The following is a 26,910-nucleotide window of genomic DNA, read 5'->3' as shown; positions in this document are numbered from 1 at the left end:
CGCAGGCGGACACTCCTCCAACAGGGAGTGTTTGACACGTGCATGCTGACGAGACTGAGGGTACAGACACACAAAACTGGCTCCGCGACAAGTGCAGAGAGGTCACCACAGGGTCCTTTCCACTGCGCGCCTTTCGACTGTGTCCGCAGCACTGGTGGCTGCGGCTGTGAGTCAATGGCAAAGTTCAGTTCAACAAAGACGTGTCAGGCCTCACAGTGACAACAGGCACTGGGAAGAACACAGAGACACAGGCTTTGTTCTCAACAGACTGGCGATCTAGTCTGTGGGAAGGACACATATATAAATAACTAAAGTGTCAAGAAATAGGGTAGATGTTAGAATGGACACTTCAAAAGCAGAGACGATTTGGAGGAGGAAGAGACCATGAGTGGCCCAGGCCTAGAACACCTTCACGACAGTGATTTTATTCTGACAAAGGCCCAGGGCTGACCGCATTGGGATGGCCAAGGAGCCCCTTTGTGTCTGCTGTGTCCCCCTACTTACATCCCTGCCCTGGGAAGAGCCACCCAGGCATCCAGAGGTCTTGGGGAGGAGAGAAGGGTCCAGACTGGCAAGCCCTGGGCAGAGGGACAGAAGGTCAGGGCCATGCAGAGGTCTTGGGAGCCTGCGGTTGGTTTTCACAGGCAATGAGGAGCTGCCGAAGGTTCCTGCAGGAAGCGGTAGTAAGAGCTATGTCTATAGAGGGTTAACCCTTAAAGAGGGGAGATATGAAATGGGGAGAAATAAACTAAGAAGTTGCCTTAATGGCTCGATGGAGAGCTAATAAGAGCCTGAATTTGGATAGTAAGAGGAAAAGAAAATAGAAATACAAATGTAGATATCTAAAGGAGACTGTTGAATACTTGAAAACAACTGGTTGTAGGTGGGGAAACAGAGTCAGAGACGATGCACAAGAAGTCAGCAACAGTGGGATCAGCAGGAAGAGCATCGGGGGTGAGTGTATGTGGGGGGTGGGAGTGGGGGTTACTTACTTCTATTTTTGGCAACGGCCTGTAATGAATCCAGCAACCTTATTAAGGGTCCCCAAAATACCTACAAAGTATACTGAAATCTTAAGTGCGCCGTTTGTCCTTCACACATAACAGCTCAAATTTCCAAATGTGTACTGTCTGCAGTTCAGTGCTCTTTTACATATCCCCCGTGCAGGCGGCTGCCTCCTATTTCAGGAGCTCAAAACACTTCAGATCATAAACTCATTAATCCTTATGACACATCTGGTAACTATTAATAAAAATGACTGCAAAGTATTTTGCAGCTATAAATATTAAGAAGTCCCATGAGGCCAGTGAATATAAGTATAATTACCTACATTTCACACCAAGGCTCAGCGATAGTGACCTAGTGGTTAAATGCAGTCGGGTGCCCGGTGCGTCGGTGAGAGAGATGGAGAAGGACTGTGCTCTTCAGCGCCGGCTGGCCCTGCGATCACATTATCCACTGAGCGCTGCTAAAACTGAATGGGTGAGTAGGCTACCGGTGAGAGAGTCGCTTAGAAGTGTTTCAGGGGAAAGATGAAGACCACTTCTCTTATCAGATCTCGTCATTTTTTAACTCTGGCTTTCAGACGCCACATGAGTGAAATAGGACAGATTAGCTCAGGATTTCATGACTAGGCACAAAAGCTATTTTGGAGACCCCTTTGCCTAGAAGAACAAAGTTTGATTGCCTTGGCCCACCATGAAAGCCCCTCGCTTCTCTGGGAGGCTGCAGCCTGCCCTGGCTTGTGCTCACCCACTCAGAACTCCCTAAACACATGGCTTTGCCACAGCCTTCCTCTCACTGCTCCTGCCCCTGGGGAGTCGTGTTCCACCCGGGGCAATACCCACTTGCTTCTAAGTCTCAGCTCAAGCATGACCTACTCTTCCTGAAATTGTAGACAGAAATGCACAGAGCCTTCGGGGTGTCAACCCCAGACATACACATATTCCGGCATCTATAACATCATCCCATGTATGTTTATGCATCTCTAAGGCAACCGAGCTCTCTGAAGGGCAGGATTATGTCTCATTTATCTCTTTCTGCAGATAAAACAGTAACTTATTGAATGAATACTCAGATAAGTGAACAAATCAATTACTTCAGTGACATGAAAAAGGCCGATCTATACAGTTACAAAGAATTTGAAAAAGGATAGACATTCTGAAATTTGGGCACAAAATTCAAATACAAAAAAGGTGTAGATAGGGGGGAGAAGAACTATCAGTTGAAGCCAAAAATAATCACTTTGAACCTTTCTTAATAATCACCCCTTAGCCTGAATTTGATAAATTCTTAAATGTCATTTTCTAATGGTTCCTAAGTTAATATAAGTCCATTAAATCCAAGCATAGGAGTATACAAGAGATGTAAGATTTACTTTTGCTACAAATAATCTGAATTTCATGCTGAGAATAAACTGAGAAAAATATAAAAAACAAAACCAAGCAGGGGCGGTACATAAAAACAAAGTGCTTCCTAATCTTCTAGTATGATAAATACTTCTGATAAAATAATAAATAAAACCAGACAAGTACAGTTACCTCAAAATCAACAATTACAATACCTAATCAATATAAGTGTGTTTTTTACAGGTTGCGTTAACCCGAGGCAGCTCCCCACACCCACGGGGCCAGCTCCCCACGCCCACAGGGCGGCCTTCCAATGTATGAACTGCTTTTCAGGGTGAGCTGGATAAGAATGTGTTTGCCACGTTGACACCAGCACTTTTGTCCATCAGGCAGTTGTTATTTCTCATTTTAAATGAACAACAGTACTTGAACTGATCCATCAGTCTTCGTTTGTGTAGATCTGACCCCCTCTGGGAGGTGGTAATCCAGTCTAGGTCCACAAGAATTCTCTAAGCATGGCTGCCCAGCGAGGGCCCGGGTGGCCACCGGCTGGTCCCCGCCAGACACTGTTACCCTACCTGCCACCTGCCCCTTTCAACTGGTGACATTAAAGTGTCGATGTGGTAAGCATGGAAAGGTGACCTCATTTTTCTGACCAACATTACCATTCCTCATGAGGTTTTTATAACACTTGAATAGAGTCTTCCAGTTTTATCTTTTCACATCCGCCCTTGGAACTGCAGCCAGAGAAACCTTCCCACACACACACCTGAGCACGTCACTTCCCTGCTTTAAAGCTGTTGGTGATGCCCCCCTGCCCCCAGGCAATTTTTTCAGAAAGGAAATGGGCAAGGAAGGGAGTATGGACAGGGGCTACTCAGTTTATTTCCAAGGTTTGCCGGTCCCGCCTTCACATCCTTTACAGATTTGTTCAATAACCACTTGCGATTTTCAATCAAATCCAGGAAAAGTCTCTACAGATCACAACTGTGCATTAATTGTGCTTCCTGAATATAAACCTCAGCTGTGCCACCCCCTGGGCTCTGCGCCCTCAGACCAGAAGCCTGGCCACGCGAGCCTCATTTACCTCCACGCCGGACTCACGACCTGACACCTCCCTCTGACTCGGCCCTCCGCCATGGCGGCCTCCACCCACGTGTAGCTCCTGAGCCCTTGAGATGCAGCCAGTGTGACTGAGGAAGTGAAGTTCTTATTTTACTTAGTTTTAATTGATAATATGTAAATTTTGAAATTAAAGTGCCTTTATGTTGGGAACAGCTTTGGCATGCAGATCTATTTTTTCAGCCTTATGAACTCTAAATGCAGATCAAGTATTTCCGACAAAAATTTAGGATCTGAATTAAGATGTGCTAGAAATGTAAAATACACACCTGATTTTGAGGACTGTACGGAAGAAGAGACGGGAACATCTCATTAAGCGCTTTAATGCTGATTACAGGAAGAAATGGCCATATTATGAATGTACTGGGTTAAGTTATACTATTAAATTTAATATGACCTGTTTCTTTTTACTTTTTTAAATGAAGCTGCTAGGAAATTTAAAATGACACCAATGCTTTCCATTCTGTTCCTGTCGGACACCACGGACCTGCCTCGGCACTGTCCTGGGCCGATGCGTGGGAAGCCCTGGCACCCAGTGAGCAGCCAGCCCTGTGCCAGGCACCGCGGCTCTCCTGCTCACCAGGACACTGCGTGTGGTCTTCCAGGACAGTTCTGGGTGGGCCTACGCTGAACACATCTTTACACAGTCACAATTCTATTTCATATAAAACAATTTAAAATTTCTACTTGTGTTTAGCTGTCCCAAAGCCATTCAGGACACAACATTAATTCCATTTTCTTTCAAACACAGAACCTTAGGTGTTATTAATTCACCCGTTCACAAACGTGTTCCAGGTGCCTACCGCACTCCAAAGACTGTGCTAGGAGCTTGGGATGCAGAGGGAGCAAACCAAGCACAGCCCCTACGCTCTTCAGATATAGGCACTCGGGGTCTAACATCTGACATTCCTATTCAATTTTAATTACACAAAACAACTAAGAGGCCCATTTCTCTTATCAACAAGTAAACTATTTTATCAGTGTGTACAAGTGAATGAGACCATCCAAATTGACTTTTTATTTTACCATATAATATATGTATTCATTCAAATTATTAGAGGTTTCACATATAGAAAAATTTAAGTACTAATATTTCTGGAGTTGTCAGAAAAGATACAGTTTCTTATTTTTAGAATTTAGTTAATTTACTTTTTATTTTTTCCTAAAGACTTATTTATTTTTAGAGAGGGGAAAGGAGGGAGAAGGAGAGGAAAACACCGATGTGTGGTTGCCTTTTGCATACCCCCTACTGGGGACCCGGCCTGCAACTCTGGCACGTGCTCTGACTGGGAGTTGAACTGGCGATCCTTTGGTTTACAGGCTGGCACTCAATCCACTGAGCCACACCAGCCATGGCCTAGTTTACTTTTTAGACTTCTACATGATAATTATTTGAACTTATTTAAATATTTATATATTTTTTAAAAAAGAGAATGTAGTATTTACTTCATCCAAAATAATGGTTATTCATTTTTCAAATGCTCATGAAGAATGAAGGATGTTTACTTAAAACACAGAGTATTTGTTAATCTAAAAACTTAAAAATAGGGTCTAAATCTAGGCTGTCACTAGCTCAGCATGCTGTATCAGCTAAAAATGTTTTTTTGTTTGTGTTTGCAAAGTTTATTTTATTGATTATGGTATTACAGTTTTCCCAATTTTCCCCTCTTCGCCCTGCAACCCCCAACCCTCCTGCATTCCACTCCCCCCAGTTCATGTCCATGGGTTGTACATATAAGTTCTTTAAATTCTCTGTTTCCTATACCATTTTTGACCTCTCCCCGTCCATTTTATGCCTACCAATTATGCTTATTCCCTTTAAGTTTTCCCCCCATTTCTCCCCTCCCCACTGAAAACTCTCCATGTGATGTCCATTTCTCTGATTCTGTTCCTATTCTAGCTGTCTATTTTTTTTCTTTTTTCTTTTAAATTCATTTGTTGATAGTTGTTTGTTGTCCTTTTACTGTTCGTAGTTTTTGATCTTCAATTTCTTAAATAAGTCCCTTTAACATTTCATGTAATAAGGGCTTGGTGATGATGAACTCTTTTAACTTAACCTTATCTGGAAAGCACTTTATCTGCTCTTCCATTCTAAAGGATAGCTTTGCTGGATAGAGGAATCTTGGCTGTAGGTCCTTGCCTTTCATGACTTCAAACACTTCTTTCCAGCTCCTTCTTGCCTGTAAGGTTTCTTTTGAGAAATCAGCTGATAGCCTTATGGACACTTTGTAGGTAACTCTCTCCTTTCCTCTTGCTGCATTTAAGATTCTCTCTTTATCTTTAATCTTGGGTAACTTAATGATGACGTGCCTTGGTGTGTTCCTCTTTGGGTCCACTTCTTTGGGACTCTCTGGGCTTCCTGGACTTCCTGGAAGTCTATTTTCTTTGCCAGATTGGGGAAGTTTTCCTTCATTATTTGTTCAAATAAGTTTTCAATTTCTTGCTGCTGTTATTCTCCTTCTGGTACCCCTATAATTCGAATATTGGAATGTTTCAGGTTGTCTCAGATATTCCTATGCCTCTTCATTTTTTTTGAATTCTTGTTTCTTCATTCTGTTCTAGTTGGATGTTTATTTCTTCCTTTTGTTCCAAATCATTGATTTGAGTCCTGGTTTCCTTCTTGTCACTGTTGGTTTCCTGAATATTTTGCTTTATTTCACTTTGGGTATCCTTCATTTGTTCTTTCATTTGCAACCAAGCTCAATCAGTTCTGTGAGCATTTTGTTTACCAGGGCTTTGGACTCTCCATCAGATAGGCTGGCATTTTCTCCTCATTGCTTAGATCTCTTTCTGGAGTTTTGCTCTGTTCTTTCATTTGGGCCATATTTCTTTGTCTCAGAACACCTGTTAAGTTATAAGGAGGAAGGAGCCTTAGGTATTCACCTGGGCAGGGCAACCCTCCTTGCTGTGCTGTCTGTGGGGGAGGGGTCAGAGAGGGAACAATGCAGCTTGATTGCTGGGCTTTAGCCCCACTTTCCAATGAACCATGTGAGACTGGGAGTTTCTCCCACCACGGCAACCACCATAGTCCACAGTCAACTCTGAGTCTCAGTTTCCGTTCAGCCAGCCCCGGCCAATCGGTCCACTGCCTCGCCACCAGATCTCTCCGTCTGCCTGTCTTAATGGTCTGATTGGTCTGGTTAACTGTTTCTTTAATTCCTTTGTTGCCCGAGTTCCATGAAGTTTGATTATCTAGAACTTCTGGTTGTTTATTGATTTCAGATTGGTTGTAATTCTCCTTTTGGTTGTGCAAGGAAGCAAATGGTTTCTACCTATGCCTCCATCTTGGCCAGGATCTTGGTTATTCAGTTAAAAATAGTTTTTATATTTTTAAATTGTTGAAATAAAAGAGTACTTTGTGACATGTAAAAATTACATGAACTCAAATGTCAGCATTACAAATAAAGTCTTACTGGAACACAACAGGCTGATTTGTTTAGTGCTGTCTATGGCTCGTACTGACAGAGACCGTACGGCCTGCAAAGCCTGAAATACCATCGGCCCTGTACAGAAAAGCTTGTGATCCCTGACCTACAGAATCGTACCAAAGCCATTCGATGCCCATTTCTGAAAAAATGGCTACAACCAGCTTCTCCGCTGCCTCAGAAACTATCTTATTTTCATTATTCTTCAGATCAGCTGCTAACTCTGATTCTGAAAACAACTCGGTCAGCTCAGAGTCTCTAAGTATGTCAATGCAGTCTGGGGCAAAGACAGCAAAATACGATTCTGGAAAACCGAAACAGAGACGAGGGTGTTCTATCGGTAGAACAAGTGCCTAAGAATTCCGCCCTGGAGCAGCTGGATGGAAATCAGTCGCCTCCGATTTTACAGGAAGCCTGCGTCCCCGAAAGCCCTGCCACGCCTCCCCCGTTACCTGGAGCACAGTCGCTCCAGCGTACTGTAACCAAGTATATTTATTACACGTGGTGCTAAAGTATGAAAATGTGCACATACATTATTTGTTCAAGAACCTGAATAATTAAGGAAAACCAAAGGCTAGAAACAAGGCTAGATTCTTTTTCTGGTTTTAGTTCATTAAGATGATGAACCCTTAATCAAGACACAGGGATAGGCATTTATGTGGTTCCTTTCATCCAGGCAGCCCAACATGAGTAGTCTAAAACGGCATTTTCATGCACAAGGGGAGGATCAGTAACTGTTTTGTTTTTTCCCATTTTCTATGTGGACGGACCACTGATGTGAAAGATGGGGTAACCAGACAAGCACCCTTTTAATTAGCACTGCAGATGGGCGGGGTGCTGCTCTCCCTCCTCAAGGCTCGTCCATCTCCCACCCCAGAACCTGTGGGGCTCTGGAGCAAACCCCCTGTGGCTGACAAGGCCGTCGTGGGCGAAGTGCAGGGCACTAGAAAGGGGCAGACAGTGGACCAAAGATAGGCCAGAAATGTGAATGTGCTTTCGATGTGGATGTTGAATCTGAGCATTAACTCTTTAATTCCCCAGATGAACCAAATAGGCCACTTGGAGTCCCTAAGTTTGAGTTACATAAATAGCTTCATCTGAACACAAACTCTTAGATACATGAAGAAAGCTATTACGCCAAATTAATTCAATCTAACTAATTAGAGAGCAGGAAGTTCTTTCAATTATTGTATGTGCTGTCTGAGAAACACACTTGAATATGAGTACAGATTTCATTAATTGCAGTTCATTATTTTCCAGATTAGTTACTAAACTTGCATCAGAAGGTCAAAGACAGCAATTTTGTCAGCTGTCACCTCCTCCAGCGCAGCGTCTTTGTGTTTCTGGGACTCAGACAGGAATTGATTACAAACAAAAACAAATCTCCATAAAAATGAGAAACATAAGTCTTTATGAATATGGTCAAACAAAAAGGTTTTGTGAAATATTAGAATCTTTGTTTCTAAATCTTCTGAATAAACCGTTAACTTCTACCTTACAAGAAAAGATCCACGAGTCTTGTCAAATACTGAAATATATGCTCCCCAACTGTAGCATCTTGATCTGAGAACCTGCTGATTCCAAAGAACAAGTTAATAAACATTAATCTTTTCATTAGAGTTTCACCGTGCTTGTATCTTTGCATGAAGGAGGGAACTGAACATTCTTGTTTGAAAATGTCAAGGACACTCTGATTAAAAGTACATTTTTGATAATAATCATTCCTTCATTATACAACTTCTGCATCTCTTCCACCTAAGCGAACAAGAAAAATACGAGGAATAAGTGAAACAGGACCTATTCCATTCCTTGGTTCTTAACCGGGCTATTTTTACATGCTCAAAATCTAATTTTTTAAAAATAGAAGTGACAGAAATCCCATGCTTTTTTAAAGAGAGTACCCTGCTATCTATAAGTCATTGTGTTTATTCAGAGTTGGGACCATTCCCTTCATTAATTTCACTTCTGTCATTCTATGCCTCTCCTGCCTCTGCCTCAGGAGCCAGCCTTCCAGGTTCTTCCCCGCCTTCGGTGCTGCTCTGCCGTGAGTGCTTACACAGCCAGCTCTCTCAGTCACTGTTTGGTCCAACTATAAATAACTCCTTTAATCTTCCCTCATAAATCATTTCTGACATTACTCTCTGAAATCACTCCACTTGGTCAATGTATTTCTACTAGTGAGATATCCAGAACCAAGTACAGTAATCTAAGCGTGCTCAATTATGCCAGAGAGAACCCACAGGTAGTGGTTATTTAGGTGGGTTGGTGTTTTTCAGTATTGTTACTATTTCAGAGGAGTTTTAAGGGTCCAAACTAAACTTGGACAGAAACAGGAAAAGGAAGAAGTTTTGATGGCTTTCACCATAGTTAGGTGGGAAATGGAGAGAGAAATGGTTTTAAACTGGATGAAAAGAGAAGTGGGGGGTAGGGGAGAAGTAAGAATGTGCTACCAAACACAGCCTGTTTGTCGATCCTCAAACCACTCTGGGACTTTGGGGGGTTTGTGTGCATTGTTTCACATTATAAATCTTAAACAGTGTTATTTATTATCTTATTTATTATCTCATGAAATATTAGTATCAATATTTATCCCTTCCTATACTATAAAATTGATCTAAATTCTAATTTCTATTTTTAGGTATATGCACTGATTTCTATTTTTCTGGGATCTGTCTTGATGTTACTCTAAAACCTACACGTTTTAGCTACTAACTGAACTACCCAGCCAGGCTCAATAATAACGCTTGCCTTTAAAAAAAAGAGAACATGGGTAATCATATGCTGCTTTGGTAGAAGTACATTATTGGGAAGAGGAAGATATCAGTTGCACTATTTTCCAGCATAGTGGCCACCACATCACTTCTGGTCTCCCCGCTTTAAGCGAGGCGCTGGCAAGACTACTGCAGAGTGACAAAGCACCATCACGAGACAGAGCCGATCACCCTAGAACTGCAACGTCGGGAGTGAGCCTAGGAGATCACAGAACCTCCTCCTCCACTCCCTTTGACTCCTGGCAGTAGAGACACTCTGAGGCACAAACTCATTGGAAATAAGCCCAAGTTTCCCCTAGAAGACGTGGTGGCTCCACAAGGAGGGGAGGGCTGGATTATCAAAAAAAGTAAGAACCTCAACTTTTAGGTTTTGAATCCAATTTTCAAGTGAATGGGGTGCCGTTAGAGTAAAAAAAACAGGGAATACTAAAGTAGCCAATACCACACCATTCTTTTCACTGTCATTTTGAATTTCGCTGGCACTAAAGTGTTGCATTTCCAAGGATAAAAAAATACCATTTAGGTGTAAGAACTTAAAGCATATTTAAAGTGACCCAAGTAATGGAACCTCTATCTTCATATTGTCATTTAAAATTATAATTTATTCCTCTTAGAGTTTTAGCAGAGATAGTCATGAACTGAGATGAACACAAGCATCTTTGACCAACTAAACCCAAAATGATAAGCCACAGTGTCCTGTTTTAGGAGTGGTGTTTCAGTGGAACTGCACATCAGACTAGGAAAGTTCATCAGTATGTCTTGTATCTCAAATTCCCACTCAGATGTGACACTCTCACCTCTAACTGTAAACATAGTCCATACCACTGTATGACACCTGGTACAAGCTAACTATCCAATACAATCTATATACAGGTCACAATCAGTCAACCCACATATATTTTGTTGTCGACATGCCCCTGCCCTCAAGGATTACATTCCAGAGGGGAGATACTGAACACAGAGACACAATAGTGACTCTCCAGGAAAATATACAGGAGGGTAACACGGTGCGCTGTGGGCGGTGAAGGCTATTGGTTTAGTCTGGTTTGCCAGGGCCACTCCAACCTCAATGATGCTTCCTCAGAGCAGCCTTTCTTGGCCACTCTAGTAGTGAAACACTCTAAAGAGACCTAGAAGCCATATAAAAACTTGGGAAAACACAGTCCAAGTGGAAGGAAAAAACTCTTAAGACCAAAAGGAGCTTCATGTGTTGCTGAGATTAGAAACAAACAAACAAAATATGGCTTAGTATGGTGAACAAAGAGGCGAGTAAAGGGAGTAAGAGTAAATAAATATCAGGGGATCACATCATATAGGTCGCTGTCAAGCAGAGTAAGGAACTTAGATTTTATTCAGTTTCAGTGAGAAACAGTGGCAGGTTTCAAGCTATGAAATGTAAGGCTTTGGAAGGTCACTCTGGCTAGTTTGTAACTGAGTGGTATGCAGACCAAGTGGTAGCAGCTGCAATAGTCCAGAGAGGGCCGTGGCAGGGTGAGTGACGGGAAACGGACATGGTCAGAAGGAACGACTGGAAGCGTACCTATGCAATGTTTACGGACGCACAGTTTGTAAGCTGTAAACAACTAGGTGGGTATTTACACTACATACTGAGATGGGCGTGTCTTTTAGTAAGTATTCTGTGTGTTGGGAGTTGGCAGACTTGTGAGCTGAAACAAATAGTAATACTTGCACATGTGAAATGTGAATGCCTGATATGTAAGTAAAGAAGCTGACTGGCCAGGGAGATCCACAAAGCCAGAGTGCAGGGGCGAAGTCTGGGCTGGAGGAGGGAATGTGAACACTGTCAGTGTATAAACAGTCAAAGCCATGGAACTGAATGACATTACCCAAGGAAAGAATTAGGTTTAGAAAGAAAAAGAAAAAGAGGGCCCAGGACAGAGCTCCGGGGCACCTATTACGGCCTGCCAGAATACACGGGCCTGGAAAGGCAATCAGGAAGGACCAAGCAGTCAGCAGGAGAGCCGGCACATGCCGTGGCGCTGAATAAAACCTTGAGATGCCAGTGTCTCGAGAATGTTTTTGCTGCGAGGTCACATCAGGTGGGGACAGAGACAGTGCAGAGAAGATGTAGCTCCCTGGGGACCTTAAGAAAAGTTCCTTCAGTGGAGTGGGCGGTTCGCAAACCAGCTGGAATATTTTAGCTCCACTACTGGGCATCTTCATTAAGTCCAGTTTTGTATTTATCTTTTCATTTATTTATACAATATAAAACCCCGAGGACCACTTTCCCAACAGCTTTGCTCATATGCACTCAAACAATAAGCTGAATGAGTAAATGCTGCTCTAACATATTCTAAAATAGTGCAAGATTAACTCTCTTAAATTGGTCATTACAAATTAGTTATCCTCCAATCACTAGATTGTTCTTAATATGTTTCTAACACATTATTGTTCTTTGAAAAGAAACAACCACTTATTGTCAAAAGATAAAAATAATTACTTATTGTAGCAGGTGATCTGACTTGTTACACCAAAAACTCAGAGTGGAAAAAAAACTCAAAATAGTTTAAAAAATAATTATAACTATAGTAGACTAATGCAATGACTTCTAATGCCATTCCAAATTCCTTTAATGTATATAACTCTATCTTCACCAAATAGCAATACAAAAATGGTAGTTATCAAACTTTAAAGTGAATATGAATCACCTTGGCTGCTTGTAAGGGCAGTTATGAGGCACCCCAGGTAAAGTATGGGTTGAGATCAGGCTATCTTTTTAGTTACCTTTTTTAAGAAAGTTACCATGGAGCCCTGGCCGGTGTGGCTCAGTGGATTGAGCACTGGCCGGCGAACCAAAGGATCACTGGTTTGATTCCCAGTCAGAGCACATGACTGGGTTGGGGGGCAGGTCCCCAGCTGGGGGCGTGAGAAATGCATGTTTCTCTCCCTTTCTTTCTCCCTCCCTTCCTCTCTCTCTAAAAGTAAATAAAATCTTTAAAAACAAGTTACTATGGAAATTCTGAAACAGTCCATGAATCATACTTCGCAAAATAATGATGTGGGAGTTTAGAACAGAACAGTGTCTATAATAACAAACATCTGGAAAAACCATCTTTGCCCATCCCAACCCCACTAAGTATCGGACTTGCTATTTCTTTTAGCTCTCTTGGTCACAGATTCATTGTGGCATTTGTCAAGTACCTGTTGTATGCCTAAATGTAAACATTTCCAAAATCTCAATGTTTAATTTGTTCATCCAGTATGTGTGCATGGATACGTATGTGTATGCTCACGTAACACTAGACTGGAAAATTATACATCCACACAGCAGCCGTACAAAACTAACACCATCGCCCCTGCATCTGCATTCATAAACTCAGAAAAGTCTTTTCAATAGTTAAGGTCTCAGACAAGGACTCAGCTGCATTTCTGTAACTTGAATGTTTAAGTGACTGTGGAGGAGCTGATGTCAAAAGACCTATTTCAACAGCTGAACTTGCACTGTATGTGTTTTTGAATGAGTATAAATAAATCCTCATTTATCATTTTCTGCTGAATTCACACCTATATAAGTCTAGAAATTGCATTTCCAACAGGCTTCCCATTCACCATCTCAGAAGAACAGTTTCCTGATTATTTGGAAAGCCCTTTAACATTTTCTCTAAAACTCATCCCAAGGCTGAGTTGGGTTGCACAGAACAGAAAAAGGGGAAATAAGACAAATGATCACTTTTAATATTTTAAGTGAAAGAACAGGTAAACCACAGTAGAGGAAAGAGAGGTTGAGTGGCAAGGACAGTAATGATATGAAATTGCTTGAAATAAGAAATGAAATCAAGAATTAAAAATAGAATTACATTTTCTGTTTGGCAATACACAAGCAACACTAAGTGCACTTCATAAATTTTACTATTGTTGCTCTAAGTGATATTACCATAAATCACATTAGTAGTGCACTTGGCATTTTTTAAAAGCAAAAAGGATTGAGAGTGTCAATAAGTTTTAAACAGCTCTGTTATCTCTGAAGAGAGTGGAAGAGAAATTATCACAAGCTTTTACCAGGTCCAAGAGCCCAGCTCTAATGCCCCTCATTGTTGCCATCACTCTCCCCCCAGCTCCAGGGCAACCAGAGCGTCCCTCTGCCAGCAACCTGTTACGGGAAAGGTTCGCTGCTGCTTCTGGGGAGGAGCTTTACCTGGTGTGCTCGGGGAGGCGGCTGTTTGCCCCTCTTCTCATCGCGAACGGGGAAGAGAGACTTCAGCAGCTTTGGCATCTGCGGCACAAAGGATTTCACTGGATTCAAGTAGGAGGCCGCTAGGCTACTAAGTCCTGTCAAAAATATTGGAAGGAAAAGAGATAAGGCAAAAACAATTACATAGACATTTTCTTTATTGTAAACTTGACAAGTATCATTTGTAAGCAAATCTAACAACATAAATTGAAAAGGTTATCTTCTAAAAATTAATATTAAAAACCCAGTATTATTATAGTTACCCTCAGACATGTTGGGGTCTCCTTTTCCAATTAAGGAGAAGCAACTGGGGTAACTTCTAAAATTTTCTAATCTCCAGTGTCCTTGTTTGTAGGCAGAGGGTAAACCAACCCCGGTCCTTGTCACTAACTAGTTCAAGCACTAACTTCTGCCCTGGAATAAAACGGGGCTTTTCATTTTTAAATCACATAACCGACAACACACACGTGCACCACTCCGCCATCGGGACTTTAAACCCTTCGAAGTCAGGGACTATGTCTTATTCAACTTTAGAGTTTCATGCTATTTCCTGCATGAAAATGATGACACTGACCTCTGAGGAAGAGAGTAGTGTTTAAGTTGTTTTTAGAAGGGAGGAACAGAGGTCCTGAACCAACCGCCTTCTTACCCGCTCTTCACTACTAACGGCTGGGATCAAATGGGCAGATAATTGCTTATGATATAAGATTTCTTTTCCCTTAGTGGATAAAACTAATTTTTAGGAAAATCTAATCCAACTCATAAATGACAAAACACTGTATCCTTATAAGTGAACAAACAAATATAGGAATACCCAAAAGCCAAAAGAGGAAATAAAATCAAACACTACAAAGTATTTTCCTTTTCTTCTCCAAGGAATAACTATTTTATTTATAGCTACAAGGGCCTGTACAAAGCTCCATCTTTCCCCACGCGGTTTCTTTCTTTCTTTTTTATTTTTCAATTACAGTTTACATTCATTATTATTTTGTATTAGTTTCAGATGTACACCTTAGTGGTTAGAGTATATGACTGTCTAAAACATTTTTCAATTAAAAAGGAAGAGAAAAGGAAGTCACAGTGAAAAATAATGGGCCAAACAGAAACCAATAGCAACATGGAAGATGTAACAATAATGTTAGATGTAAAGTAACTAAACATGTAAAATAATTAAAAGGCAGAAATTGTCAGAGCATATTTAAAATAATAGCTAGTCCTCACTATTTACTCTCTACAAATAATCACTTTTAATTTAAAGACAAATACAGGCTAAAATTTTAAAACCTGAGAAAAAGATACACCCATGCAAACAACAAGCAAGGGAAAGTTGATGCGGCTGTATTAATAAGCAAGACATATTTCAAAGTGTCTACTACCAGGGATCTACAGGGACATTTCATAATGAGAGATGTTGCTTCTTCAGGGGAAAAGAACAATCCTCAATGAATATATGCCTAGTAACAGAGTTTCTGAGTGCATGATGCAAAAACTGATATAATAAAAGGGAAAAACAGACAATTTTCTTTTTTTAAGTATATTTTATTACAGTTGTCCCACTTTTTTCTCCTCTGCCCTCTCCACCTGGTACCCCCTTCCCTCCAGCAATCTACCCCCTTAGTTTATGTCCATGGGTCATGCGTATAAGTTCTTTGGCTTCTCCATTTCCTATGCTATTCTTATCCTCTCCCTGCCTGTTTTGTACCTACCAATTATGCTTCTTATTCCCTGTACCTTTACCCCATTCTTCCCTCTCCCCCTTCCCCTCCCCACTGATGACCCTCCATGTGATCTCCATTTCTGTGATTCAAAAATGGACAATTTTCACAATCATATTTGGAGATTCAATGCCTTCTTTTAGTGATTGATAGAACAAATGGAAAAAAATCAATAAGGATGGACATTTAAGATTATCAACCACTTTGACCTAATTGCTATCTAGAACATGATGCCCTGAAACAGAAGAAGACATTCTTTTCAAGTATAAATAGAATGTTCACAAGATAGAACAGTCTAAAAAAATTTCAAATGGCTGAAATATTAGAGAGTTTATTCTCTAATTATGATATTAAATGAGAAACCAATAAGACTCCCCTGATATATGAAAATAAATGAGCATGCTCAATCATCCATGGCTCAGAAAATAAATCAGAGGGAAATCAGAAAATATTTTGAATATGATAATGAAAGCACAGCATGCCAAAATCTGTGAAATGAAGAAATAACAGAAATCAATGAAACAGAAAATAAAACCAAAATTTAGTTCTGTGAGAAGACTATGGAACACTGATAAACCCATCTCAAAGTGTTCAAGAAAAACATAAAGAAAACAAAAATTATCTATAGGAGAATTAAAAAATCATAGATCTTACAAGTATTAAAGGGGCAACAAGGGAACACTGAAACATTTATTAACATAAATTTAATAATTTAGATGAAATAGGAAAATCCTTGAAAAATGCAACTTACGAAAATGGACTCAGAAGGAAACGACAAAAAATTAAGCAACCCTATATTAAAGAAAGCGAAGTTATAATTTCAAATCTTCCCACAGAGAAAATTTCAGGCCCAGAGAATGTCCTTGGTGAATCTTGTCCAACAGTTAGGGAAGGAGTAACACCACACTTACAAAACCTTTCAGAAAAAAAAATGAGAAAATATTTCCCAAGTCGCTTTATGAGGCCAACAGAATCAGGCCACTAAAGCTACCAAGGACACTGTTATTATGAGAGAAGTACCGACAGACATTCACTGCAGTCACATGCACAAAGACCCCTAAAAGGCTAGCAAAAGGAAATGTAGGTGTAAAGGATAACACGTCACACTCAAGGGCATTTGTCACCGGAATGCAAGCCAAGCTCAACTTTCAAAACTCAATGTAATTTAACCTGTAGAGGTAAAGGGGAAATCCCAGATGGGCATGAACTGGTATGACGGTGGTTACCTGATAGGACGTCCTGATTTAAACTATTCCTGAAAGCTGTTCAAATTTCATGACAGTGACTGACAAGTAAAAACGGGACTTACCTGGGTCAGGAGAATGGTTATTTTGGGGACCACCAGGGAGGGCTGGGGCCACTGGAGCTGCTCCCCTGGAAACCACGATCTGCGATACATCCTGTTGACTCTCCCACCGGCCCTATTAAAAGGACAAAATTGGAAATTTCAATTCAAATCAATCATTTAACAACAAAAAAAATCTGAAGATATTTAAGAAAAAAAACCTGTTATACATTACTAAAGCTTTATTCCTTTGAGAGGACATGATCAATTTGATTACATAAGTACTTCTCCTCTTGTACACTACATCTTCTTTAAAGTATTAATTTCCCTAATAATAGTGACACCTCACACCTGGATTCCCCTCCAGTTTACCACATACAGTCTCCTCAGTTCCCTCCTAACATTCCTCCAACTGCACCGCGTTGCTTCCCACAAAACATGCACGTATCAACACACTCCTTCTGAAATCCTCCCTACGTTCTGCCTCCTGCTCTTCTGCCTCAAGGTGCCCTTTTCCATCGCAGGTTCCTCCTGATACCCAGCGACAACTCGAGCGGTGGTGGGTGTCTCTCTTTTCCAGGTGCGTCTCTTTCCACCCATGCACATATCATTCACAGAAGTAAAAAATCTCCAATAGTGCATTACCACGCTTCTCATTTTAAGTAGACATTAAAGATAAGTTCCAGGAAAGCCCAAATCAAGTAATCACAAAATCCGAATAATGGAAGTCTCTGAATTAACAAGTTCTATTGTACTCTCAACTTATTTTATAAATGCTCATTACAGAGATTTTGTTGCATAACACCAGAACAATGCCTGCCAGGCAGTGGATTCATTTACAATTCTGATACTTGTGGTGAGGCATAAAAATGGTGATATCATCAAAGCACTGTTAATATCAGTCTCATCTAGGGAAAGAGGTAAACCCCAACCAAATGTCACAGGAACAAAAACACCCCAGCAATGGAGATGAGATGCAAATCTTTTAAACGTTTTAAGTTCCCTGTGATCCTCTGATAATCACTCTGACTTCTATTCCACTGGAGTTAAATAAAGGTATTTTATATTAATTTAGGCCAGTGTTTCACAGATGAGCAACCCTAACGACCACCCGAGTTTTCATTAGTAATCGCCTGCAAAGCCTGTTCCCCGCTGCTCCTGAAGATGGATGGAGGTGGAAAAGATCTCTTAGGGTTCAGATATGTATTGGAAACCTATCTGCTTTTAGCAGCATCGTAAGTACTGATCATAAAATCAATAATCCCTAAGTGATCTGGATTCTGTTTACCTTGGAGAACACTTTTCCTTAGGAACACTCTCAGCACTTGATATTTTAAAAAATGGTAAGATGCCTAGCATCAGGAAGCAAGGAAACAAAACAGACATGAAGGGACGACTCGGAAAGCCATGACTTCTGAAATACTTCACGGCAGGAGCAACTGCTTTACTATGAATCACACAATGATTTACATACGTTAATGCTTCATTAATGTTTTTTGCATTTACATTTAATTATCCGTCTGGGAAACTACAGCTCTGTGTATTCCGGAATGTTACAGTCAGGTGGCTGAACACTAAGGTCAATCTCTTTGGAGCTTTGCAGAGGAGAAGCCTCATGCCTTACTTACAGTGTTAAGCTCATGCAAGGTTGTTCTGAAGACAACTTAATTTGAGAATAAATTTATTTTCAGATTTTAGATTTTTCTGCCTTCTTTGGCAGCTGACAGAGTGGTATTCTGCCCCTTAGGAAAACTAAGTAGCTGATTTGGAGTCAGCACCTTGGCTGTTTGGTGTATAATAGTCCAATGACAAATAATGTAGGTGTTACCTCGCCCCCAAGTGCTCTTGGGGCGCTGCTAGCTTCCCTAGTAATTTTTCCCAGTTGACATTCCCACACACAATGCTACTCCCAAAGCAGAATGAAAGCAACAGCTCTCACTGTCTCATATATCCAAATATCTCAAGTGAGAACATTTGAAAGGATGCACACAGTACCTTAATTAATACCGCCTTAGCCATATTGCTAGCCCTATCGGATAATGAAAAACAGAGACACATTTCACTTCATCCGTCTACCTTAACTGTCATCTTAACCTTGAGCAATCTCGAATGCTAGCTGTTCCCAGGTCTCGCCAACCAGACACAAGGACACAGATCGTCTCCAATCACTCTGGGATAGATGGAGCTCTGCTTCCGAGGGGACAACAAATTTGGATGAAAAACCAGGTACATGCTCCTCCCTCCTCTCGGACGCGGGCAGACCTCTGGAGAAGCACTCCACTGGCATCATTCGCTCCATTCTGTCTCCCCTGCAGTACACGTCCCACCCGCTCGCCAGAAATGAAACCCGTGGTTCAGGGGCTAGCTATACACACTGCCCCCTGGGGACAAAGCATTTGTGTCTTTCCAATAAATTATACATGCTTGATGTTCTAGAGTAATTCTCCCTTTACTGACACGCTGGGGATGGGGTGGGGATGGAAGCATCTCAGTTAAAGCTGCTTCAGAGGGAGATGAACTCAGGACAACAAGTAAAAAGCACCTGGCCAGACAATGGACCACTGGACTGTTCTGCTCTCTTATGAACTCAGTTCTCAAAGTAAAAGAGTTTGGTGATTTGTTTTTTGTTGTTGTTGTTTTTTATCTTATACCACACTAATCTATACCCCACCACTTTGAATCTAAAAAGATAAATCCGTGATCTGTTTCTAACATTCTGCCTGTCTATCAAACTTCAGAATCAGCCTAGATGAGGGGACAAGAAAGAAAAACTCTGGCCTTGTTTTGAATTCCCACATTAGCGTCACAAGTTTTAGGGATTATTTGTGCTCCCAGGCTGAATCCAGGAAATAAAACCCTCTTCGAGACAGCCGTTATTTGTAACAAGCACAGTGCTGAAAGGCAAAACTGAACAAGGAGAAACCCAGGAGTCTCTCAGCTGGCTTGAGAATGCGGTTTGGCCCCTACATGCCCTCAGCCTATTATGGCTCTTCTGACAGAGATCCTGAGGGTTTTCTGTAAAGACGTCTGTTTTTCATCGGAAAAATAACAAAGATGTAATAAAGAGAAGTGACATTCCAGATCCAAAGGTGGCTTCTAATGTGACTAAATAAATGTTCACATTTGGCATCAGCCTTTACCAATTACCTAACTCACTGAGGCAGTTCTCAGGAAGATAATGTGTGCAAAACACACAGTTCAGTTTTGTTAACCAGACAGATACTCATCCAAGCTTCTGGCTGCTTTTAATTGCATCAAAAACTCCAATCAGAAGATGGCGTCACTATCTTCTGATATACTATCTTACTAATTTATTAAAAAAAACATAATTCCATCTAAACTGGCTTTAGAAATACCAATATTTCAATGTTGTCAGTGTTCCATGAATTGCAAAAGGTTTCAACACACAGCAAAATTTTTAGATGAAAAAACAATCTGCTGAAATCAGCTCTGCACCTAAATATGAGCCCATCCTGGTAGACTGGTCATAAAACGTTTGCTGCTTCTCTGGCTTGTGTAGCTCAGTGGATTGAGTGCCAGCCTGCAGACCAAAAGGCCACTGGTTCAATTCCTGGTCAGGGCACATGCCTGGGTTGCAGGTCAGGTCCCCAGTTGGGGACATGCGAGAGATTACCGATTGATGTTTCTCTTGCACATTAAAGTTCCTCTCCCTCTCTTTCTCCTTTCTTTCCCCTCTCTCTAAAAATAAAAGTAAATAAAACATTTTTTTTAAAGTTTGCAAAATTTTCCTTTGATCTATAAAACAACTGCCTTAACAATCATGATGAAATATCCAGTAACAGTAAACAGCAACATCACTGCAATTATGGGTATTTTATATTTTTAACTGAAAAGCTTATTAAGAATGATTTCTTGTAGGCCCCGAGATGAACTTAAAAGCTGGGAGTAGTTAATAAAATTAAATGTTGATGGCGCTCAATGAAACTACTGGAACTGTAATATGTGTCAAGCATCAGTAAAGAAGAGAACACAAGACCTAACCAGCCAGAACCAAAGTGCTCCAGGTCAGACTGCGGCTGTTCTCAGGACCCCCACGACCTCCTCTCACCTCCCCGGCCCTATCAGCCTCCCTGCTCCCACCCCCAAAGCACCTCCTAGTGTTGCTCTGCTTCCAAATGATTCATCTTTGCCGTTATATTAAAACTGAAAATCAGGAGAGAAAGGGAGACCTGAACTACTCTGTGGCCATTCCTGCTTTGACACATCATTTCAGCGAACCTAAATGGTCCGATCCCACCCGGGGAAGACACCGCACATCAAATTCTTCCTGTGTAGTTCTGATGGCGTCCGACAAGATCGGGGGAAGAACACATAGATTAATGTAAACAAAGAACCCAGAAAAAAGGGTATGCAAGTTTGCAAGGTAGATGTAACTGATGTAATTATAATTTTCAATTACTTCAAAACAAGTTTTCTAGCATTTTAAGCATCATCAAGTCCAGGGTAAAATTATATTTCTGACTCAACTCTCTTTAACATTATGTACTTTTGTACAAAAAACCCCCAGCTGACTAAAGCCTTAGTGTATCCTGGTGATATACTAACTTTATATACTAAATTTCCACATTGGTACCTGGAGGGGTTGCTAATTATTTTTACAGCTGCATGGCATCCCATTTATTTAGTTGTGCATGTGTATGCACACCCAGGCACAGATAACATGTATTTAAGTGGACTAAACCAAGGGACATTTAGCTTGTTTCTAATCGTCTGCAATGAAAAACCATGTTACAGTGGACACCCTTGTATGCAGGCCAGTTCACCTGTATATAAGCACTGCTGCTATGTAAAGGGATTTAATAGTATTTGGATAATGTGTATGTCTATTAGTTCAAACCCTACCCAATCCTGAGGAACTTTATTATGGGTAGCGTTAATAACAAACTTTGAACTCAAGGAAATGCCATATTTGAAGATGTTGTTCATTGTTTCATATAAAGGCCACAGGGAGAACTCTGTTCTTTGCTATGAATGGTGGTGGGGTGGGGAGAGGTTCTTTTCTCACTAGTAAGAAAATAAAATTTTAAGAATATTTATTTCGGCCCTGGCTGGCATAGCTCAGTGGATTGAGTGCGGGCTGTGGACCAAAGCATCGCAGGTTCGATCCCCAGTCAGGGCACATGCCTGGGTTACAGGCCACGGCCCCCAGCAACCACACAGTGATGTTTCTCTCTCTCTCTTTCTCCCTCCCTTCCCTTTCTAAAAATAAATAAATAAAATCTTTAAAAAAAGAATATTTATTTCCATTGGAAATCTTTTAAGATGCTCTGCTTTGGATGGCAGAACTACTGAGGGGCCCCTCACCTGCAAACGAGGGAGCCGCTCTGTACTCCCCACTGACGTGAGCCCAAAACCGAAACTTCATGGCTTTGTATTCCTCTCACTTTGTTCTCTAACATCACAGTCACAACGCTTCATCACATGTATGTCTCCCTACTTATTACGCAGGCCTGCCCATAAAAAGCTGTCTCAGAACAGTTTGCCTCTGCCTTTCCCCTAGCGAAAAGCAAAAGGTCTCTCTAATTTTATGTGAACATTCATTCACCCTGCAGATCTGGAGACAGGCGAGAAGGCAAGCGATGCCCACGGGACGTGACGATGCTGACCGAAGCCCAGCTACAGGAGGAAACCGTTCAGGGCTCGTGGCTGCCAGGAGTTCAAAGGAAGACACAATGAGAGGCCCACGGCTGAGCTGGCCCCTCCGCCCTCCCTGACGACCTCCAGTGTTTGTCAGAGGGTGGGACTGCTGTGCTTGGGGAGAGCCAGGAGAGGCCGAGTTTGAGAAAGACCACAAACTGGGAAGGAAAGGGTATTTAATTCTTCTGAAGTGCATGACAACTTAAACTGCACACTGCAATGGAGTGGGGAAATGATGACACGAGGAAAGTCTGAGAGGAAGGAAGGAAGTCAGACCTCCCTCGTCTTTGCTCAACTCCCCAGGCACGCCAAGAAAGGAGACATCAAGATGGCTCAGACACGTGAAGTCCTGGCAGAGGAACAAAAATGTGTCATGTTGCATTATTTAAATCACATGTCCCGCTAACTTCTCCCCAGTCCTTCACAGAAACTGCCCAGGGAAAGGGCTCCGAAAACTCTTAACTATCACATCAAAATAGTCTTTCCAGTCGTGTTACAGTCTCTAAAGAATCTGGACGGAGTCCTTAAAGCCTTTTTCCCCGTTTCCAAGCCACTCCGCCTCCTGGGTCTTCCTCCCTCTGGGAGGACTCCAGTCAGTCGCTCTGGCCGGCTTCTGCTCCTGCCCTTGCCGTCATAGCTTCTCCCTTGGGACAGAATCCCTCCCACTAGTTCAACTTGCCCTGAGCTCCCAAACCTGTCCTCACTTCAGGCTTCCAGATGCCTGAACCAGAACAGGCACCTTAATGCCAAAAACTGAACTAAATCGTTTTATTCCCCAAGCCTGTCTCTCCCACAGTTCATCTCTGCAGAGTCGCCCAGAAGCCCAGATGTCACCCTCGTCTCCTCCCTTGCTCGACTTCCTTCTTCATGCCCACAGAATTCTGGAGAGTCTATCTCCTTATTTACTGTCAATCTCTCTTTCCCCTCCCCACTGCTGAATCTCCTCCTTTACCTTATCTCGCCACCCTCCAATTAAAATTTTTTGCACACCTTTGCACTGATAACGGCATAAATTTGTACTGCCTACATTATTCTAATGTAATTTTACAGATCATAACCAGGAACACAAGTGGGGTTTAGGTGAACTGGTAAAAGCCGCCTTTCCAATTCCAGCGTGAGCACGTTACTGCCCTGTTCCTGCATCAGTGGCTCCCGACTCCTCCTCTGCACCTTGGCACCTCACGCCAGAACTTACAGTAAGGCCCCTTTTCTCTGCGTCCCACCCCACCGCACGCCCTCTGCTTGACTCACGCTGCATGTACTGTCACCCACATGGCAAGCGTGTTCACCCCTCTGGGCAGCGTTCACGCTGCTGCTCCGAGTCCTGCCCTGCCTGGGGGGTGGGGGGCTTGTCATCTTTTCCACGTGAAACTCACAGGAGTTGTCTCCTCTCTGCCCTCTCTTGACCCCTCACTTCCCCCCCCCTCCCTGGGTCCCTACTCTACCTAGTCGGGTTCCTATCGCAGCATCCATGTTCCTTTATTCTATTTGTCTGGTGTCAGTGAAGCACAGTGATTTTCTTTCAAGTAGATGCTACTATCTTCTTCATTTACACATAAGGAAACGAAAGGAAAATAGAAAAGGTGAAGACATTTTGGCCACAATTTTCAAGAAACTTTAAAAAAATGCCATCTAGTTTATCTCTGAAAGATTTTACACATACATATCATATTTTTATTTTCATTCTATATCCATCCTTTGAATAATTATGTCTGAAAAGTTTGTGATATAGCATAATATAGGAATGCTAAATGTTTCAAAGCAAACATTCAAATGTTAACCACAAAACTGGTAAGAATTTTTCTTTTTTTTAATTATATTTTGAAATCACTGTCTGATATCAGACTATTTTATATAACACCATTCACTTTTAACCTCCTCAAGGATTAAGGTATCAAATACAGAGCATGCTACTGACATTTGAGAGGACCAACATCTGACTAGGGCCTTCAAAAGATATCGGACAAAAAAACCGTAACGTGACATTTAGTTATGACAATTTCAAGATATCCCTTTAAGTAAATGATAATGATTTATCTATGCTTAAAACTCTGTTAAATTGGGGAAAGCTATTTTAACAAGTAAATAAATTCCAGCTAACAGATTTTCTGTTCTCTTAACTTTCTTTCTTCTAACAAAAAAAAATACTAACTTTCAGGTATACTTTTCTTATTTCTCATACATTTTCCATCATTATATCAATATTTTACTATTAAGAACCTGATTTGAAGTTCCTTTTCTGACACAAACAGAAGAGTATTTTAAACAGAAATATGAACTTACTAACCGGTTTAACCCCTATGAATTTAGAGTAACAAGAAGGTCTGTTAACTCATATTCTGACTGTCAGATAAAAAGAAATGACCTGTGAACACACTCTACCAGGCCTCCCGTGCACGGCAGGGTAGGAGAGCCTCTGGACGACAGGGCGAGGGTGTGACCTTGGGAAAGAGGTCTGAGACTGACGGAGGGTGGCTCAGAGCACGTACCTTGTTGCTGCCTAGGCTGCAGGTCGGAACGAGGTCTTGTCGGCTGCCAGACAGCTGAGGAAGAAATAAAGGGCGATTAGTCCTGGCTGTGTGAAGGCACGCAGACCTGTGGTCCTGGAAATCAGGACCTGGAAAACCGCATCAGGAGGATGTTATGGGTGGACGGCAGCATGGAGGCTGTCACGGCCAACGGGGCAAACTCAGACTCGTGGCCTCTGCCACATTGTGAGGCACGTGCTTTTTTAACTGAACTGGTTATCAACAGTTTTATGATGGGGGCTTGTACAAGATCAGATATCCAGTGTCCACTGACCAACTGGGCCTAAGTAACAAATCATTCATTTGCTTACCCTTCCCATTTAGAAGATACCAGGTTACTGGTTATCTCACCCTATCCTGATCTTTGAGTCTGTTTCCTGGGTATTCACAGCAAATGTATACAAACAAACCATTTCTTTTAAACCACAGGAGATTCTAATACCAAATCTCTGCATATATCAGTCCACTTTAATATATCCTTTTCTGACGGAATGAGAAGATATTAATGCTGAATTACAGTGATATTTCTTAATCTCTGAGAACACTCCCAGTCTTTCAGTCAGAGACCATTCAGTCACTCAGGGGCCCCCTGTCACTACCGTCTCTCAAACGCTAAGGCTGAGGGTCAGCTGCCTTTCATCACAATGCTTGCACTGTGGTTTTTCTTGGTGTGAGGTTCAGACAAAGGCAGAATGCTCCTCAGATCCGTATCTTTATCGAAAGTAAGAGAAGGAGAGACAAATCACAGGGTCACCGCATACTTCTTTGTGAAGAATTATTTGTATGCTTAATATGCACATAAATTATACATTTATGTTTTGAAAAACAGCAATAAGCTTAAGACAAACCTAACTTTTTTACCCATTTATACTATCCTGTAAGCAAGTGAGCTTGTAACCTAGCCCAGGCTTCTCCTCAATTTAAATATAATTAAGCCCAGAAAATTCAAATGGCTTGCCCTCGGCTCTTGGCCGGTTTTGCTCTAGTTCAGCAAAGACGGAACTCCTGGTCACCGAGCTACATACTGGGGATATGAGGATACACAAGAAATGCTGGAGAGGCACTCACACGAGTACCCTCCCCCAGACACTAGTGAGGACCATGACAAAGGCACGCCAGGTGCTCCAGGGAGGAGAACAGGGGCACTCCGATCAGCTCAGGAAAGGAAATGATACCCAAGATGGGATTTAAAGGATGGCAAAGAGCTCCTCAAGGAAAGGGGAGAAGAGAAGGGAGATCATAAGCAGGGCGCAGTACGGGCCTCCAGGTACTCACTCTGTTCACGCTGGGGGAGCTGATGCTCCGCCTACTCAGCTTCCCTTTTCCTGTCAGCTGCTCCTTCACCGCAACTTCCTGTCAGTCGGGAAACAGAGGAACACTGCCTGTTAGAGACACACCCCACAGCCACACTGTCCAAGGCAAGCTCTGAGCTACCTTCCACAGATACACTTTCCGAGTTCTGTAGAGGATGGCGCTGCCTGCACCAGAGGATGGCCCACCAGAGCCGCCGTGCACTGCCTGAAGTGCATTATACAGCTGACAGGCGAGCCAGACCACTCTCTCCTTCACCTACTGACACCCCCTCCAGCTGACACAAGTCAGTTCCTGAGAAAGATCATGAAAATTAGACCACTCACTTTTGTTCTTCATCAGCGTGTTTGGTTAAAAAATAAAAGGTCTTAATGTTGCTAGGTAAAATGAGGTTTAGGGTTTCCCTAAAGATTAAGTTTACTGATGGAATTTGTTCTCCCAGAACTTCTAGAAACTTCTCTAATGCTACAGCAGGCGCATCCAGCTAAGCAAAGAAGGGCCCACTGTGCCTCATTACTGCATATTTCTTCAGCAACATTACTTCTCCATATGAAA

The 26,910-nt window shown here is 41.9% G+C and overlaps 1 protein-coding gene across 3 annotated transcripts in view; it reads right to left on the bottom strand.

The window, feature by feature from the left end:
- KIF13B (kinesin family member 13B) overlaps positions 1–26,910 on the bottom strand; it is a 173,542-nt gene that overhangs the window by 16,927 nt on the left and 129,705 nt on the right. For all 3 annotated transcript variants that reach the window (XM_036032025.1, XM_036032027.1, XM_036032026.1), the window contains exons 34-37: positions 26,320–26,397; positions 25,006–25,059; positions 16,883–16,994; positions 13,823–13,956 (exon numbers count right to left, since the gene is read on the bottom strand). In XM_036032025.1, coding sequence (XP_035887918.1) covers positions 13,823–13,956; positions 16,883–16,994; positions 25,006–25,059; positions 26,320–26,397 — 378 coding nt within the window. The remainder of the gene's footprint in view (positions 1–13,822; positions 13,957–16,882; positions 16,995–25,005; positions 25,060–26,319; positions 26,398–26,910) is intronic.

The sequence above is a fragment of the Phyllostomus discolor genome, chromosome 8 (assembly GCF_004126475.2).
Source record: "Phyllostomus discolor isolate MPI-MPIP mPhyDis1 chromosome 8, mPhyDis1.pri.v3, whole genome shotgun sequence".
NCBI lineage: Eukaryota > Metazoa > Chordata > Mammalia > Chiroptera > Phyllostomidae > Phyllostomus > Phyllostomus discolor.
The sequence above is the reverse complement of the archived record's forward strand: the minus strand, read 5'-3'. Positions and strand labels throughout refer to the sequence as shown.